The sequence below is a fragment of the Cyanistes caeruleus genome, chromosome Z (genome assembly GCF_971803275.1).
Source record: "Cyanistes caeruleus chromosome Z, bCyaCae1.hap1.1, whole genome shotgun sequence".
In the NCBI taxonomy this organism is placed as follows: domain Eukaryota; kingdom Metazoa; phylum Chordata; class Aves; order Passeriformes; family Paridae; genus Cyanistes; species Cyanistes caeruleus.
Genome location: NC_141732.1, coordinates 72,798,409 through 72,817,160, shown reverse-complemented (window position 1 = coordinate 72,817,160; position 18,752 = coordinate 72,798,409). Strand labels below are relative to the sequence as shown.

The 18,752-nt window shown below is 51.5% G+C and overlaps 1 protein-coding gene across 9 annotated transcripts in view; it reads left to right on the top strand.

The window, feature by feature from the left end:
- CNTFR (ciliary neurotrophic factor receptor) overlaps positions 1-18,752 on the top strand; it is a 200,055-nt gene that overhangs the window by 105,604 nt on the left and 75,699 nt on the right. For all 9 annotated transcript variants that reach the window (XM_086866645.1, XM_086866642.1, XM_086866646.1 and 6 more), the window contains one exon: positions 11,572-11,653. In XM_086866645.1, coding sequence (XP_086722771.1) covers positions 11,572-11,653 — 82 coding nt within the window. The remainder of the gene's footprint in view (positions 1-11,571; positions 11,654-18,752) is intronic.

Sequence of the window (18,752 nt, the reverse complement as noted above, 5' to 3'; positions counted from 1 at the left end):
AACAAGCCATGGCAGTCATCCCCTTGCTGGTTCAGGCTCTACTCTGTGGCCACAAAGATTATTTTTTGTCTGAGTTTTGCAGAAAGCTAATGGATATACCCAGCGGCAAGTCCAGGATGAGCCAGCTCCCGGTTCCCAGAATGGGGAGCTGGGATGTGAACTGGAACTTCTTGCTGTGCCAGGGAAGTAGAAATCAGGCTCCCACTCTCCATCCAGGCAGCGTCAGAAAGGGCTCAAGCAACTGGAAAGCAGCAAAACCAGGGGCAGAAATCTGTTTCCCTGCATTTGCTGCTCATCTGTGGCTCTACCCTGCGGTGTGCGCAGCGAGCTGATGAGTGTGAGCAGACCTGACTCTGGCTCAGTTTTTCCTTTGTTCTGCCATTGACAAATATTCAGGGATTGAAGTGAAATACTGTGCTTTTCTCTTCCAAAGGAAAAAAAAACACACCAAAAAAAAAAACACAACAAAGAAACAAAAACAGAATGGAAGGAAAGGAGCCCCTTTTGCATGCTGCACGGGTGAACCCTCATCATCCTGTAGCAGGAGGCCAGCACACATGAATATTCCAGTGCAATATGCGCAAGTGATGAGCCCCATATGCAGGCCTTGGGAGAAATTAAATGTTTTCTACAGCATTTTCCGAAAAGCCTTTCTATCAAAGTGCTTGGTCAGAAGCCAAAAACGCCCCAGCTTTCGTGGCCCCAGCTGGTTGACACTTTTTTATTATTTTATTTTTAAATATTGATGAATATTTTCTAATTAAAAAACAAGCCCTCCCCTCCACTGAGTCTTGCCCTAGTGGATGGAGCAGAGCCAGAGAGATTGAGAGGGGGGCTGGAGGCCACTGGGGACTCCATGGCTGCTCTTGGCTGGTGGTTTTCTCTTCCTTCGGTGCTGGAGCTTGCAGGAAGGGTCCTGAGACAAAAGGCACACGTGGTTCACATCTGCCCTGCCATGCCTGGTGGAAGGCAGCCTGCCAGGCAGGGGTGGCACCCTGGCTCCTGCCTGCTCCCTGGCCCCAGACAGAGGGGAGGAATGAGTGCAGGCTCCAGGCAGGAGAATTGAAGCACACCAACCTCCTGGGGTCGAGATCACTGGGGTGCAGCTAGGCAAGGGGATTTCCAAGTCAAATTTGGTATTGCAAGGGCTGTTCTTCATGTCCTCCTGCTGCTTTGTCTGCAAAGGCAAGAAGGAGCAAAACCATGGTGTAATTTTAGGTGTGGAAGAGATTTTAGGGGTGGTTGCTAGAGAGAGAGGGAGCCTGAGAAAGGCAGATGCACAGGAAGAGGTTTGATGGTGGCATTTCTCTTGACCACAGGATCAGAAGTCCTGATAGTTTCAAGGCATGTGAACATGGTGCAGATTTGGAGAGGGGCTGACCTATCAGGGGCATGAAAGAGAGATTGGCACTGGTTCTGTGGACTGGAAGGAGAGTCCAGAGAGAGCCTGGCTGGTGGGGTGATTGTGCAGGGAGTGTGGGGCCAAGCAGAAGTATCAAGCACTCCTCTGCTTACTCCAGGAGTCTGGTTGCATGGCCACCTCCAGACTCACAGCCCCTAGACTTGCCCTAGGATGAATAAAGACCTGGATCTGTGCTCCTTGGATGTGTCTTCATGGCAGATCACAGAAAATGTGTCTTGCTGCAGGAATACTGGCAGCAGCTGCCCTCACCTCCAGCCTCCTTTGTGACAGCCACATGGCTTGAGAGTGGGAGCTCACTGAGCAAAGCTCAGGGGATGGGTAAAAAGGCTTCTGGGATCTGGCAAAGTGGGACTTCTCCCAGCTGAGTTGTTTTTCTCCTGTATGGCCAGGTTGGCTTCAAACTTTTTCCAGTGTAGGTAGGGTGGAAGGTGATGGTATGTCCACCTTGGATGCTGTATCCCATAAAGAACAGGAAAGAGGAAAATAAGGAAGGGAACTGAGCACTTCTACATGGCTAAATCAGTTCTTGGTACCAATGTATGCATCTTCCCTCCCTTGCAGGGCTGAAAACAAATTGGATTTTAATCCAACCTCTTCTTTATTGAGTATTCATTTAATTCTGCTGGCTTTGCATGGCAAAATCTTCCTCCAAGCATACATCTTCTTGGCTTTGTTTTCTGGAAAGAGTCTGAGGCCCAAGTACAGTCTCACACCATGCCTCACCTGCCAGTGGCAGCACACCGTGATGCTGAGCTTGCCAGATCCATGTGTGGAGGGAATCCTCATTTCCAGAAGGGTGTTTTGTTTCCCCCATCACCACCGAGTGCACCACCCCACCCCAGTATGGGTCTCAGTGGACAATCACTCCATCCTCCTCTCTGCCCCACAGGAGCTGCTTCCCTGATGTCAGACAGGGAATACCCTTACAAACATGCTAATTTAAAAGCTGTTAAAGCCCAGGGGCAGTGGGAGGTCACAGTCAGCACAAACAGATGGTGTTTTTGTCCTTGACAATTAAACTTCCCCATAGTTTTGGGCGAGATACTTTCTTGACTTTTATTTCAGCACAGCTGCCTCCAGCCAGCTCCATTTCTCCCTCCTCATCCTCTGCTTGCCCTCATCAAACACTGTCTGTGAGGTCTGGAGCAGGATCCCAGGGAGGTCAAGGGTTGCCAGGGGTTTTCAGAGGAATCCTCAGCAGCCCCTTGGTCTCACCCCACATGCTCTGCTGGCTCCAGGCTCTGGCAGCCAGAGCCCCTCAAAGAGGCAGCAGTTGGAGGCCAGGAGAGGAGAACCATCCTGGGGCTTTGGGGTGCACCCAGCCCATTTCAGCAATGCTGCTTCTGCCCCTTATAGCTGCTTTTCTCCTTCCACCAGGGCAAAAAGAGGTCAGTTCCTACCCACTGCTGTCCCTGGAGGGTGTTTGCAAGCTGAAGAGGGCAGGCACATCACCCCAGTCCCACTGCCAGCCTTAGGCTCAGTTCTGGGGCAGACCCCCGTGTCTACCAAAGAGGCTGCTGGCAGCAGAAAGCCCCTTGCCAGCATCACTGGAGCCAGCATGGGCTGCTGTCACCAAAGGGTGGGATTACCTCCTCCCTTCAGTGCCACCCTTGTCACTTGTCATCAGGGCAATAAGGAGAATCCACATGCCTCAGTTCTCCCCTTCAGCTGCCCTCTTAAAAAACTGGGTGCACCTGTGACGCAGACCCAGACCCCAGGAGGCTGCACAGAACACGCTGGGCACCTGTGAAACCACGTGGGGTGAGTGTGGTGACGGAACTGGGTGAAGCAAGGACCAACAAACCCCATCTGTCTGCAGAACAGGCAGGATTCCTCTCCAGACTTCTTTCTCCTGCCCAGGTTTTGAGCAGTATTCTTGCAGTGAGGAAGGAGGCAGGGGGCAGCCCATATACAGGTGGAGGACAAATGCCCTCACTGTCACATCTGTCCTGTCTGCCTGCAGTGGCCTGTGTCCCCACAGCAGCACGTGGGCCAGTGACCCAAGGTGGTGGTCCAAAGGCTTTAGTGGCAGTGGGGACATGGCACCTCCTGTGGAACCTGGACAGAGGAGGACAGCAAGCAGGGACCAGTGGGGAGCACACAGTCCCCGGCATGCTGAGCCACTGTCTGCAGCAGTGTTTCCTGTTCTCCCTGGGCCTTGGAAGCTGTCTGGCTTCTGTATACCCCATCCTTCTTCCAGCTTGTACTGCAGGCATGGAGGAGAGATGAAGCAAAGCAACATAAGCCATAGTCATCATCCCTGGAGGTGTTCAAATATGTAAATATTTATGTATTATTTTACATAAATATGTAAATATGTCACTTAGGAACAGGGTTTAGTGGTGGACTTGGCAGTGTTAGGTTTACAGTTGGACTTGAGAAGATCTTTGTCCAACCTAAATGACTGATTTTATGATTCCATGATGCTGAGGTGTCTGGGGAGGCAGCATCAGAGTCATTGGAGTGGCTTCCTCTGTGCCAACAGCTTAAAAAAAAAAACAGACCCAAAAAAAAGCCAAGCTAAACTTAAAATGCCCAAGAAGCTCTGTACAACTGGGTGTTCCATCAGTTACTCTCCCAGTACTGCTAAGCCAATATCTTCTCCCCTCCTTGGACAAGACATCTGCCAAGATCTCTTCCAGCGCTCCTCAGTCCAATCCTGCGGATGTCCCTGGGCCCCTGCAACATGACTTCAGGCTCTCATCCTCCTCTAACTCTCTCTCAGCAAGCTGGCAAAGAACAAACCTGCCCTGCTTTTTGAGCAGCAATGCTGTGGGCTCAGTCCTTGGATGCCTGTGTTGATTCAGGAATGAGCTGTAGCTCTCCCTGGCTTGGGAACATCACCACCAGGAGGTTTACTGGGGCCAAGCCAGGGTGGTCCTGCCTGCACTGGAGGAAAGGGGTCCTGCAGGGTGCCAGCAACCTGGTTGGGGTCGCAGCTGGCAGTTTTGCCCTGCTTGCCACTGTGCTTCCAGAGCAGCACCGTGCTCTTCGCCTCACATAACCCCAGTGCCAGAGAGCTCAGACACAGTGCCCACAACTCTGTCCAGCTCCTTGCCTGAGTGCTGCAGAGAACTGCCCTCCAGTGGAGCCAGACAGGGCTAGTTAGAGATGCAGCCTTCATGTTTCAAGCAAAATAAGGTTTCTGTGGAACCTGTGTCTGCAGGTGCTATTGAGGGGCATGCTAAAGCTGCTGTGGCCAGACATGCCCCGAAACCTCTCCTAGCAGTGACCATAGGAAACACTGTGCTCCTCTATGCCATGTCTTCTGTGTTGTGGGCATCTAGCAGATAGAAGAAGTCTGGACAAGCCCTGTCTGTCCTCCTTTTCCTCTTTGTTTTGCTCAGGATGGCACATGACTATGCCACAGTCTGGATTTTAGTACTAGACTGCTTTTCTCTGCCCTGGAGCTTTGGATCTGAAGGGATGCTGGGTATTTCATAAAGCAGCCTTGCTACAGAGTGTCCCCAAGGCAGAAAACAGGGTTGTGAGCAAAATCCTTGGGGCACTGAAGGGTAATGCAGCCTCACAGACAAAAATAAGAAATGTTGCCAGCATTTGCCTGAAAAGCACAAACCAAACCTGGCATGAGACAGCAAGACCTTTCTAAAGTATTTGGGGTTGTTTGCTCAGTGTATGGGAGTTTGGTTTTGATTTTGTAGGGTTGTTTTGGTTTTGTTCCGCATCATTAATTTTCTGCTTTTGTGGGTGGAGGCTGGGAATCGAAGTTCCAAAAATCAGCGTGACATCAAGAGCTCCATCCCACAGTAACCACAGCGTGGAGGCTCAGAATGAGCAGGAACTGCTCCCAAATATGGCCATCTTAGGGGATTTCTCCAGCTTCCAGGGAGGAGCACTGGGAAGCACCTGAACCACATCTCATCTCTCTCCCTTCTCTGTCTGATCTCTTCTGTCTGTCCCTGACATGGCACCATCTATGGAAAAACACTGCTCAAGACCTCATTTGAATGCAGGCTCCAGATAAAAAGCAGTGGTTGTGGCAATTCTTTAATAGAAGCAAAGATCCAATTGATTCCTGCAATCTCTCTCTGCAGGGAGCCAGGAAATGCTCAGTGCAGAGGAAAGTTGAGTAAAAAGAGAGGGAAATTGTCAGTCTGAGCTTTCCTGCATCTCAGAGGCTGCCTGGATGGGGCTTGTGTGTGGCAGCTTGGCTGAGCTTCCTGCCCTGGTGGCACTGGTTTCTCTGAGGAATAGTCCTGGGACAATGCTGCTCCTCTGCCATGGGGATTCAAGCCCCTCCTGCCCTGCTGTTCTTCCTCACAGTGCCGGCGTTGAAGACGTGTGATGCTTATTAGTATGCTGTTCCTTGCACTGGCTTTTATCACTGCTGGAGCAGATGGCTGGTCTTGGACTGCTGCCCTCCACTTGAAGAAAAACTGGTTGGCATGGTGGGAGTTGTGAGGACAGGTATGGGCTGTGCAGGTTCCTGAGCTCCCCCTTCATGGCTCCAAGTGGGAGCAGGGAGTGGGCACCAGCCTGCAGCTGCCTGTGCAGCAGCATTGCCCCTCAGTGGACGTGGCACCGGGGGCTGTTGCTGGGCAGGGTCACTGCAGGGATTCCCATCCACTGTCCCTGTGCCATGCTTTCCTGACATTGTGCTCCTGCCTGTCCTCGGGCCTCTGAGGGATCACAGCACCCCAGTGTGTCTCAGGGTGGACTGCAGTGTCCTGATGCTTTGGGGCACCAATTTGAAGAGCTGCAAGGTGTGGTTTGAGAGAACCCCACCTTGCTCCTGGAGCAGGAATCCTCCAGCCCCTGGAGCTGCAGGGTGACAACCTTGCCCCCAGGACTCTCAGGACCCTGCTGGTCTTTCTACAGCTCCCTGACCCAGGGAGAGCATGTCACCATGATCACAGAAGCAAGAAATTACCTGTCCTGGGAGCCAACTTGACAATCTGGGAGACTCTCAAACAGCCTGAGCCTTTTCATGGTTTGTTCCTCCCTAGACCATCCCAGCTATCCCTGGAGCTCCTAAACTCTGCACTACCCTCTGAAAAGTAGCTCTGATTTAATCTGGGCTGATGCTCCCTCCCAAAGAGCCGCTTTCTTCAGCCCCATGGATATGGGGAGCAGCTTTGGTCATTACTTTTCACACTGGGACACCTTGCCAGTGGCACCCAGGGAAGATGGGCAAGCCTTCAGTGTGTATGTTGAAACCAAGAGCTCTGCAAGTCCACAGCTGCCTTCAGGGGCACACCTTCAGCAAAAGCAGCTGGGACATTTTGTGAGGACCATCCTTCCACCATTTGCCCATCTCTTAGACCACAAGGGCAGGAGGGTCTGGGCTGCCTTCCAGCGGTCCAGCAGTGCTCACTGGGATGGCAGAGGCATGAAGCAGCTCTGCTGTGGGGTGCTCCTTCCTCCAGGATATTCTCTTCCTTGGGGTCTTTGTTTCATTAGCAGAAAGGGAGGAGGTGAAGGGAGGAAAGTCACAGTCCATTAGAGCCAGGAGTGAATTTATTTCAGCTGGCCACAGTCATCCCTGTGACACTCATGGTCCAGGGGGGCAGTGCTAATTGCTCTATTGACAGTGGGGGTTTAAATTAGATTTAAGAAAGCTTTTCAAGCAGTGGGGATTCTGTCTCTGCAGATAAGGCTTTCTGATAGCACATATGAAGGAGATTAAAAAGTCACTCTTTTCTTGCTTCCTCTTAGGCAGCAAAGAGAAGTTTAGTGCTGACAGGGCACTGTAAGGCCAGAAGGTTTTAGGGCTGTTAGCAAGTGCCTGACATTAAGTGACAGCTATGTTTTTCTGTCTGTTCTCTCGCCTTGCTGCCAGGGATGATCTGAAAGGAGCAGACAGCTCCTTTCAGTGTCTTCACGTGCCCAAGCACTGCTGCCTACCTGTGGTGCAATCCCTGGGAACCTGGGGCTGGAGGGTGTCTTGCCCACTTTGGTGCTTCATTGCTCATACCAGCATCACACCCTACCCTTGGGGAGAGATGGCATCCCACTGGAGGCACGCTGGATCCCTGGGGCTGGGAGAAGCTGTGTGAGCATCTCTGGCAAAGGGCTAGGCTGAGGAACTGAGAGTGGCTTTGGCAAGGATGTTGTTTCTCCTTCAGTAACGCTGGGGCCCAGGAGGTGCCTGCTGTGTGATGTCTGCAGTTGGCATCTGCCCTACAGGCGTAGTACCACACCTCAGGAAGAGGCAGACTGTGACCTGGCCTGCAGGACAGGTGGGCTGCAGTGCCTGCAGTCAGCATCTGCACTCCAGGTGTTCGGTACCACCTCACAGCCAGCACCTGTGGTGCAGGTGTGCGGTACCACCTACACTCGGCATCTGCGGCACAGGTGGTAGCTCAGCACGTGCCATTGGTGTCAGCAGAACAGGCGAACTGCAGCTGCTACAGCCTGTGTCTGCAGCACAGGTTGTACCACAGCCTGTGTCTGCAGCACAGGTTGTACCACAGCCTGTACCTGCAGCACAGGTTGTACCACAGCACAGACATCCCTGTGGGCAGTGCAGTCACACTGTGGTGCTTGCTGTGGGCGCCTGCAGGACAGGTGCTGCAAAGCTCATTTGGAAGGCTCAGGGCAAAGCTGGAGGGGAAGGAAATGACTAAACAGTTTGTTTTCCCCCAGTTCACCACCCCAGAGCCAGACCCCTAACAGCACCTGGTGGAGAACTGTCTGATGGATGACTTTGTCATGGAAACACTGAGTTTTGAAACTACCACTTTTATTTTGAGGCAGCCAAACACTTCAAGGGATTTATTTATTTATTTGTTTGTTTGTTTATTTATTTCTCGTTGCTCGGAGAAGCCTGTGGCAGGTAAGAGTTGTGGTGGGAGATTGGGCTGCAGTCTACATCCCTCACTAGGCAGCAACAGCCCTGCCCTGGAGCTGCTGTTCCCAGGTGCCAGTTGGCACTCCACTGCTAAATCTTTGTAGATAATACTAAGGGAGAGCTGGAAGGAATCCATCCCTTTGCCAACTCAAAAGAGGACACTGGGACTGTTAAGCAGAAAGTGGTATCCTACTTTTTGCCTGGATACAATCCCTTTCACTCCTGCTGTTCCCCCCCAGGACTGTGCTCACCCCATCACACCACAACAGCTAATGTCACATTGCTGTGCCCCTTCAGTCCTGATCCAGCTCAGGAAACACACACCTGGAAACATGTTTGGTTAGACTGAGAGCTGCTGGAGGGGGCCTTACTCATGTCTGTGCTGAGTTGCCTTCTGCTAAGACTGATCATCCCTGATGCCCTCACTCTCCTTAGTGTAGAGGACAAGGCAGGGAAAGATCAACCCTTTGCTCTTTATCAAAAAGGAAGCTGGGGACAGGGAGGATGGCTCCAGAGCTGCTGGTCCACCACTTCATACGTTCCCTCTCCCCCTTTCCTCCTCCTTTCTTCGCTACCTCCAAGAAATTATTCATTACAGGGACAAAATCTACCTTTTGCACAGATGATTGAGTTTCACACTGTGGGCTTTGCTGTGTAATAAATGTGGTTCCCCTCCATCACCTGTAAACTGTTCCCTGCTGGCACAAGGACAGAGCTCAGGAACCTGTACACCTGGTGAGCTGCTGCTCACTGACCTGTACACCTGGATGCTGAGGATCTGGCTTTTGCTAGAGAAACAGAGAAGCGAGCAATACAGCAATGGAAATTTGCACTGGAAGCATCTGCAGAAATTATGAAGGCTTTGTTATATGCTATGGGGGAAAAAAAATCAACATGTCTTTGGGCAAAACAGTCAAACAAAGCAAATACTGCATGGAAAATTGCAATTCAAGTGAGAAGAAGTTGGTTTTCTGGGTAGATTTTTTTGTCCTAAAACAGCTCCACTCCTGCCACAGGGCTCATCTCTAAGAAGAAATGAGGTTTTCCAGGGTGAGAGCAGCTGAGTGGTGAATTCTCTATGCTGTCACTGGAAGCCTCTGCCTGTATCCTGGCCATGCCACAGAGTCCTCAGGGATCTTATCTGGGTCCCTCTGCTCCCTCTTACTCCATCTTTATCCCTTGAGACTGTCAGTGCTTTGGGACAGGAACCATTTCTTGCTGCATAACTGTGTCTGTTTTGATGCTGGCCTAGGCACATGGACAGGAGCAGCAGCAATTATTTTAAGAGCTGATGAGATGAGGAAGGAGCAGCAGGGGGTGGGCAGCAGGTGGCTTTGTTCCCTGGCAGGGCTGGGAGGTAGAGCATGATGCTGGTGATGATATTTACACTGAGCCAAGCCTAAGGCTACATCAGGAAGATTTCACACTTTTCAAAGAGCAGGCTGATTGCTGGGGGGGTCGTGTCTTGCCTCCTGTCATTGCCACTGTCCCCAGAAATGGGGTGGCTGCACTAGCTGGAGATACCTGGATTGTGGTGAAGGGAGGCTCTGGCCCCTGGTTCTTTGCCTGCTTCAATTCCTGGTGCCACCCATCACCTCCCAGGGCTGTAGGAAGGGAATATTCTGTGGAAAGTGAATTTGAGTGTAAATAGGGAAAGCCAGCACCTGGGCTTCAGGTGCTGCTCAGGGCCTCACATGCCAGCAGTGCCCCAGGAGGTGGCACTGCCACCTGCCTCAGGGTGCCTCAGGTTCCAGCTGCCACCCACTCCCTGAGCTGCCACAGGCAGGGTGGCAGCCTGGGAGCCATGCTGTGGGCACAGAGGGGACACATGGAAAAGGCAGTGGAGAGCAGGCACGAGAGAAGCAGGAGGGAAGAAGGAGTGATAAGGATGTTGTAATTAGCATTAGCACTCCTCATCCAGAGCTTTCAGAGGAAGGTCACCTTCATTATCTCTGTTTTACAGCCGAGGAAACTGAGGCACAGGGGAGGCAGTTAGAGTGATTTGTTCAAGGTGACCCATGAGGGCTAGCAGCTGGGTCTGGGGCTTGCATGTCTTCATGAGAATGGCTCTTGACACCAGCCTTTCTTGCCCAAACCCAGCACTGAAAGATCAGTAGTAAAGGGCATGGATCCCTTCTCTGCTTGTCTTCAGGGTTGTCTTCTTCAGACCCACTGTCTCCCCCAGCATCCCTGCCCCTGAGAGACATTTGAGATCAGGCTGGTCCAGCTGCACCCAAAATCTGCTCATGAAATCCCACCCAGCTGCTCTTGCCTTCCCCTCCAGCCCTGCAAAGGTTTGCTGTGAACCCGAGTCCATCTGGGCTCCTGCAACAGTCATGTTGGATAATGGAATATGTTTTGCTGGATTTTTTTTCTCTCACCAATAGAGCTCCCCCTTTATTTAAGTTTAAATGGATGCCATCTGGCTAATGAGCCCATACTCATGTTCTAGATTAAAAGGCAATCCTGTGCACGTTACCGATATGGCACTGGAGATTAGAGAGGCTTAAATGGTTTTGAAGGTGCAATTTGCTCTTCATGCATGGTGCTATTTACCTCCTGGTGGGTGGGCCGGCATTCCCATTGCTGTCCCCAGCAGCTCCCTCCTGGCTCTAGTCTCCTCTGCCAGCCCTGGCTGCAAGAAAATGAGAGCTTAGGCATCTCCAGCCTGGCAGGGCTGTGCAAGGTATCCTTGTAGTTGTTGCTGCCATTTGTCCACTCCTGGGGGTGCTTTTTGGTGTGGACAGGATGTCTTCATCACCTGCTTTCTTAGCTGTCACCCCCTCCTCACCTCCCTACACCACAGCATCCCCTGAGACAAGGCACAACTAGCCAGAGCAGAGAAGCCTCTGCACCCTATTTCAGCCCAGAGAAGTGGGGGACAACTGTGGCTCATCAAGATATTGATGGCAGGTGGCTGAGGCTGAGGTCTGTGCTGAGATCAACATCTTGCACATTTTAAGTACCAACTGCAGCTGTGAACTATCTGGTTGTGCTCCCATCTCCTCAAAACCCCTCTGCAACCTATTTGCAGGTACTGTTGGCTGCTAGGATGATCTACCAAGGACATCCTGGCATCAGGGGTTGGTTTTCCAAAGAAAAATGTTGAAAATGAGATGGGGAAAATAGAGCATTTGTGCAAGGTGTATCATCACCTCCAGACACCTCCCATGTAAGGTGATGAAGTGTGTGCCAGCAAAATGCCTGATTTTGCAGTGAATTTCCCTTTGGCTGAGATGGAGTTGGTTTTACAGTCATCTCCTTGCAGTCCCATCACTGGGGGCTCTCAGCACTGGGGGCAAACCCTGACTGCTCCTGCCTGTGTTTGCTTCCACAGATGGCTAACCCTGTCCGGTCAGCCTGCTGCGTGGTGCTCGCTGCGGTGGTGGTGGTGTATGCCCAGAGGCACAGCCAGCAGGGTGAGTCCTTCACACCTCCCAGGCCCTGGGGGTCCTGAAAAACGGGAATGCTGCTCCTCCAGTCTCTCTCCTGGGGGAATCTGGGTGTGCCTAATACTATTACTGTGCATGTTATCATTTCTCTCCATGACAAGTGTCCCCTCCAGCCCATCACTGTGGGATTTGGGCATCCTGCATCTGTGTCTGCTGATGCTCCTTACCCTGCCCACAGCTCTCCGTGTCCCTATTGCTCTGGAGCCCTTTGCCCACTCATTTGTGGATGCTGCCCCATGCAGCCCACCCATGAAGGGATGAGGAGTTGGGAGGAAGCATCAGCCTGACAGCTCCGAGCTCCAGTCACCTCTGACAGTTCCATAACCCATGATAATGATGGATGATGCTTTGTCCTGCTCTCACCTCCTTGGGGTGACTTAGTCCCCATTGCCACCACACATCTGACACACCACTAGCTCACACCTCTTCAGGATGGCAGAGGACTCAGTGCTTATTTTAGTGGTGGCTTTAGAGAGATTCCACTTGAGAGTCGCTGGTGGCATTGGGAGCTGGAGGAGCCCTACATGATAATGGGTCTAGGCAGGAGCAAGAAGGTTATGAGGGGTGGTTGGGTCCTGGTGTGGAATCCAGCTCTGTGAAAACAGGACAAAATGGGGAACCTCCAGAATTCACTGCTTTTCCTGGCAGCCTGTCCATGGTTGCTTTTAGAGGATCTTAGAGGGGAATTTTGCTGATTAACTCCACTAAAGACATCTATGCATCCTTGGGCTCTGTGAAATTGAGGAGCCCAGCCAGAGTGCTCCACTGAGCTGTCCTAAATCCATTTGGGTGAGTTTACATAGTCACAAGCTTCCAGGCTGGACACAAAGCAGCCAGGGTATGGCAGCACCTCTGCATTGCATGGGGACAGCCACTCTGGACATGGAAGGAGCTTGCTGGCTGGTTCCAATGCCTTCCCAGGGTGCCTGTTCAAAGCATTTGGATGCTGAGCTGTATGCTGCTTGTGGTGGTGTGGTGCTTCTTGCAGAGAAGCAAAGCTGCTCACTCCTGTTGTGCTTGCAGGACCACTGCCTGGGCAGCTTTAGGGGACCTGGCAACAGGAGTACCAGAGCATCCTTTGGATGCATCATGCTGCTTCCTGCTGTGGTGTAGGAATACAGAACACAGAAGTGCCAGGTACTTCAGGGTTGCACACACTTGAATTTTGTTGCCTAGACAGGAACAAATGCTGCATCTCACCAGTGACATTTTGCCACTGACAGCTGGTGCAGAGCTACAGCGACTGTCACCTTCTGCTCTGTGATGTACCAGGATTCAGGGGTTTAGCAGCATAGCCTCCCATGTGCTCCTGTCCCTCCTGTTTCCCTTGCCTGCCTATGTCTGGGAGGGAGGTGTCTGGGACACCAGCTCAAAACTGAAGCTGCTGAGGCCTGTGTGCATCAACAAGTGCCTGAATGGGGTGTGAGAAGTGATGCAGGGCTCCTCCCATCTGAATTAGAAAAGAGATCCCAGGACACCTTCAGGACTGTCCTCAGTCTGTTCCCCAGAAGTACTGCATGTCCCTCCTGGGCACCTCTCTGAAACACCAAGGAATGCTCTGGGATTTTGGAGATACTTTGGGGCAGCAGGTCTCCCACCCACCCATCGTGCCCGGCTTGGAGAGGCTGAGCACAGGCAGGTCAACACTGGAGACCCCAAGCTTGTGCCCTGTGCCCCCCACCCAGAGCCCTCCCCCTGCCCTGCTGCAGCCCCTCCTCACCAGCCAACCCCAGGGCTCATCCCCCTCCAGCCAGGCACTCGGGCTGGAAAAGCACAGCAGGAATGGGGTGGGAGGATGGATTAATCCCACGGGTAGCAGGGACCCATGGAGTGGGGGGAAGATGCTGGCACAGAGTCCATTTATCATGCACTTGAGGCACGTTGGACTTTAATAGCTCATGAAGCACTTTAAGAGATGCATTAGCACTGAATACTTGAGTGAGGAGGATGTGACAAGCTGTTAAGTGAGCATGAGCATGAGCATGAGCATGGCGGAGGGAGCCTGGCCACCCTCTCCTGGCTCTCATATGCACCCCAGTGATTTCTGGAGCGTCCTGCAAAGTGCCACATGAATTATATAAAAGCAGCATCAGGCTTGGTGAAGGTGAGGTATTAACCCCTCTGCTGCTCACCTTTAGTCCTTCTCCTTGGAGCTGGCAGAGTACAGGGTGCATCTGCCTGCCATGTGGAAGCCTGAGATGATCCCCAGTGTTGGGGGGAGGGAGGGATTTGGGGTTCCTGTATCCTCTGGGGTGACAGAGCTCCCTTGCTCTGCATCCCTGGCAGGTTGCTCAGGTTTCACCTCCACCACACAGCTGGGGACTGCAGCTTCCCACGAGGGTGGGCACTGGGTGGTGGGAGACCCGAGACCTCCGACAGGGCAGCCCCAGGGGGATGCTGCGAGGTTGGCACTAATGTTCTGGCTCTGGCAGTGGGTTTGGGGTGTCCTGCTGCAGGGAAGGGCAGAGGGGCAGTGAAAGAAGGTGTCCAGCACTGTCATCTCCAGTGCATGAATAAGCAGCTTGGGATGGGGCTGCCAGATTGGGCCAGCCTGCCTGCAGAGATGGGCATTGTCCTGGACAGCCACAGGGCTGTCCTCATCTGCACAGATCCAGCTGGCATGGAGGGGTGGACAGGAGCTGCAGGAAGAGTGGGAGAGCACAGAGTAGGCACTGCAGCCTGAGGACAAGCTGAAGACCTGTGAGAGAAGGGGAGAGCCTTGTGCCCTCCACAAAGAATCACGGAATAGTTTAGATTGGAAGGGACTTCAAGATCATCAAGCTCCAGTCCCCCTGCCCTGGACAGCAACACCTTCACTAGACCAGTCTGTATAAAGCCCCATCCAGTCTGGCCATGAACTCTTCCAGGGATGGGACATCCACAGTTTCCCTGTGCAGCCTTCACTGGTGCCTCACCATCGTCACAGTGAACGATTTATTCCTGATATTTAATCTCAACCTCTTTCAACTTAAATCTCTCTTTCAGTTTAAAGCCATTACCCCTTGTCCTGTCACTGCATGCCCTTGTGAGGAGTCCTTCCTCAGGTCTCTTGTAGCGATGTGATGCTGTCTGCTATGACACTCACACCTTTGGTTGTCCAAGGCCTCCACTGTGTGAGAGCAGAGCTGGTGGGGGTCCCTGCAGTGCAGAGACCTCCTCCCTAGCAGGGCCTTGGTGCCTTCAAAAGCCTGGGAGAGGTCACAGCACAAGCTTTGGGGTTTAGCCCAAGCTCTTATGTGGGAAGTGTGTACATGGTGGAGATGCCTAACCGCATGTCAGGCTACAAAGTGCACATACATGGGTGATTTCAGGTTTTTGTACTGTTTTTCAGTGCTGTGACTGCCTTTCGCTGGACTTAGCTGTTCTTATTAAACCAAATGCCTGCAGCAGTCCTGAAAAGAGGGAGCTCTGCTTCCCCAGTCTCCTGCTGTGACCAAGGTGTCTTCCCCATCCATCAGCTCTGCCAGAGCTATGTCCATATCTGTCCCACATTCAGATTTCTTTGCTTTTAAAAGATGACTAATTCTGCTTTATTGATCCTCACCTTGCTGAATTAACTCGTGTTTAAACAATAATTATGTTTTCACCCAGGAGAGGAGACAAAGAGATAAAAGGCTCTGGAAATGAATGCACTTCAGATGCCACATGCCGGGGTTAATTTATTGATAGGCGCAGAAGCTCCCATCTCCTCTCTTCCTCATCAACAACAAGCAATTAGCCCCCATCATTCCTCAGCTGAGGAAAAGAGAGATTTTGTTTCATTACTCTCCCCTCTTTCTTGCTCTCTTAAGCCCTGACGCTAATCTTTTGCAGTCAGTTCTGCTGCAAAGCCTCCCAGGGGCTCCAGTTTGTACATGCCTCGTTAGAAATGCTGCTGCAAAGACAAAGCCTGGACTAGTAAATAGCCTTCAAAATGCACAGCAAAGCCATGCAAATTGGCTTTTCAAAGGGAAACCAGCTGTAGATAGGAAAACTTCTCTTCCCTTCTAGAACTGCCCAACCTTGTCCTTGTTGCATTTTTTGGCTGACAGGGATGTGACCAGCTCTTTCTGGACTCTGCTTCCTCCAAGTAAGCCAGACCATGCCAGGAATGCCATCATGCTTAAAACTAGACACTTGGATTTTGTAGGTGTTCTCTGGACTTGCTGTGTAGGAGATGGTTTGTGCATTCACACCGAGCTGTGTGCTTTGTTTGTAGACATCTGTGTATGTTTTGGTTGTTGTGCAAATGCAGTTGAGTTGAGGTGCCTCCCCTCCCCTCCCCTCCCCGAGTCTCCCCGAGTCTCCTCGAGTCTCCTCTCCTCGAGTCTCCTCTCCTCTCCCTACCACAGTGTCCTTCACTCATGCATTAAGCAACATGACAAACATCTGTCATTTGTTGTTTGTTTTTGCACACATTGCCCAGGGTGAGTTGCATTTGTAACAGAGAGATCTGGAATTTTTGTAATTGCCAGGGCACAGGCAGTCTCTGGGGAAGGTGAGGTCAAAGGGATTGACTGTGTGTGCAGAGTGGCTGGCTGGAAGTCTGGAAGGCTGGAGATGGTCGCTTCTTCCAGGCTCGGGTTGGGACCAGTTCAGGAAAAAGCTCTGTCTTCTCATTATGTACTCATCATTCCTACCTCCTGTGACACCTCCTTTTCCCTCTGGCCAAGTTTTGCTCTCAGCACTGGCACTTTATCTCCAAGTGTGTCCTGACAAGGCCTTATCGGTGCTGTCCTCCCCAGGACACCGTCCTGCATTCCGTGAGTCTGACCTACATTCCTCCACTGGAGATGAATGGATTTGTGTTTGGCTGCATAAAACACATGCTCCTGCCGAGGGAAGGCTCGTATATTAACTGCTCTGGACTCTGTGTGTGATGGACTCATCCTTTCCATTATGTACATCAGCCCTTGTGTCACTGGCAAACTTTGCCAGCAACAGTTTTATGTTGCCTTCAAGATAATTGATAAGACAAGTGATTAGCAATTGGCCAAGAACGGATCCCTGCGGGGCCACGCTGGGAACACCCTCCTGCAATGATGATTCTCCATTAACAATTAATTCACCATTAGCAATTACAATTTTTAATCCTTCCTGTTATAACTATGGATTCTCTCATTATCCAGCTGGCTGAAAATACCAGCCTCGCTCCAAACTGCAGCCCCATTCAGCAAAGCCTGCTTAAATCATTCTGGAGGCTGCCGTTCAAGGGCAGGCATCTGCTCTTTGCCTCCTCTGCCTTGCTCATTGCTGCTCACAGCTAAGCCAGCCCAGGCTCGTGGCCATCCACTGGGAAACCAGCTTTGTCCTAGTGGGATTGCTTCGTCTGCTGAGGGACAATCTGCTGGCCAGAGGTACAGCCCGGCTGTAATTCAGGTTGCCCTCTGATGCCTTTCCAAGGAGGGTCCATCATCTCCATCCCTGAGCATTCATTACTGTGATGGTTTTCCCACTGCCTCCCTGTCTTCCCTGCCAGCCCAAGCTGCAGGGAAGCAGAAGAGGCAGCAACCTCTCTTGCAGGGACACTCCTGCTGCAACCTATTCATCTTCTGCACACTGTTAGGGTGTTTAAGAGCCCATCAAGTTCTGGAGTCCCCTTTGTTGCTCTGATCTTCCCTGGTGAAGGTGAGCCTGTCCAAGAAGAAGAACCCCAGACCCAAACAGACACAAACATCTGCCTGTTCCCCATTCCATTTCTACCCCTCTCTCTGTCCATGAGCACCTGGCTTTATTTTTCATTTTTTCCAGCACAAGATACATCTCCCGAAAGGTTCTCTATCAGCAAAATAAAAGAAAACAGCAAAAATAGCCCAAGGTCCTGGAACAACTTTTTCTATTACTGGACATCCCCCTGAGCTCAAGTAGATTTCCTGCCCAGACACAGAGTGAATTATGGCCAAGCTCTAGGCAGCTGACCTTGTGGTCAGCCAGAGCACATGCTTGCTAATAAATGTGGTCAGCCCCTACCGCAAACAGCCTATTTTTAGTGCCTGTGCTTTCTTGCCCACTGCCTCATCACTCCACAGGTTCCAGGGCTGAGCATCCCACAGGGAGGGGTCCAGTCAGCAATGCAGGGTAACCCTGTCAGGAGCACATCTCAGGCTTGCTCTTCCCTCCTGGGAGCTGGGAAGTCAAGAGAATTAATTTCCACGCACTGCCTGTTAAATTTTGCGCTGCAGAAAGTGGCTGGTGCACGGTGCAGTGTGGCCTGTCCTGCTGGGACACACTGCAGGAGCATGGCTCATGCCTGTCAGACAGGGATTGGAGAGCTCACAGCTCTTACCTAGGGTCTGTGTTTGAAAAATAGCCACAGGTCAACAATAAGATTGATGTCCCATTGTGCTAAGTGCTGATGGATGCAGGAGGTGAGATTCTCTTGAAGTGCAAGTGGGGGAGAGAAGGGAAGGACAGGAGGAAACATAGCGGTTCTGGCACTGAGGTGAGAGGAAACACAGCTTGATGGTTCAGGGCTTTGAAGTGTTGCTTTTTGTAAGTTACCAAAGTTTGTGGACATTGCAAAGAAGCTGCCTGCTTTCCATGTACAATTCTGTCTGGAGTTGCTGGAACTGAGTTTGCTACTTTCTGGAAACCGAAGTAGTTGTTTGAAATGAAGCTGATGAAGTTCTGGAGTAAAGTGGAGATCTGTCCCACATGAGCCATCCAGCAGCTTGGAAGGAAACCTAATGGCATCATCTGTGATGCTAACAAAAAAAGGGAACCCTTCGCAAAAACAGGACCTGTGTATTGAAGCAGATCACAAATCTGTAAAAGAATCAAAGACAGAAAAGAAAAAAAGAAAACACATCTTTAGAGTGTGGATCTATAAGGCTTTGTACAAGCCTGTAATCCCACAAAACTGGTGAAAATAGTTCTGTGGAGAGAAGAAGAAACTGCCAGGAGGATCGCAGTCTGCCAGGTCTCAGTTCTGTCAGTGTTAGGGAAAAACATGTCTCAGTAGTCTCAATAGGCTTCCTTACACATCAACAGGGAGCAAAGGAGGAGGAATGGGATTTGTAGTCCAGCCAGACATCTAGAGAAGCTTCAAGCAGAGGACTGCTAACACAGACCAATGCTGCCACAACCC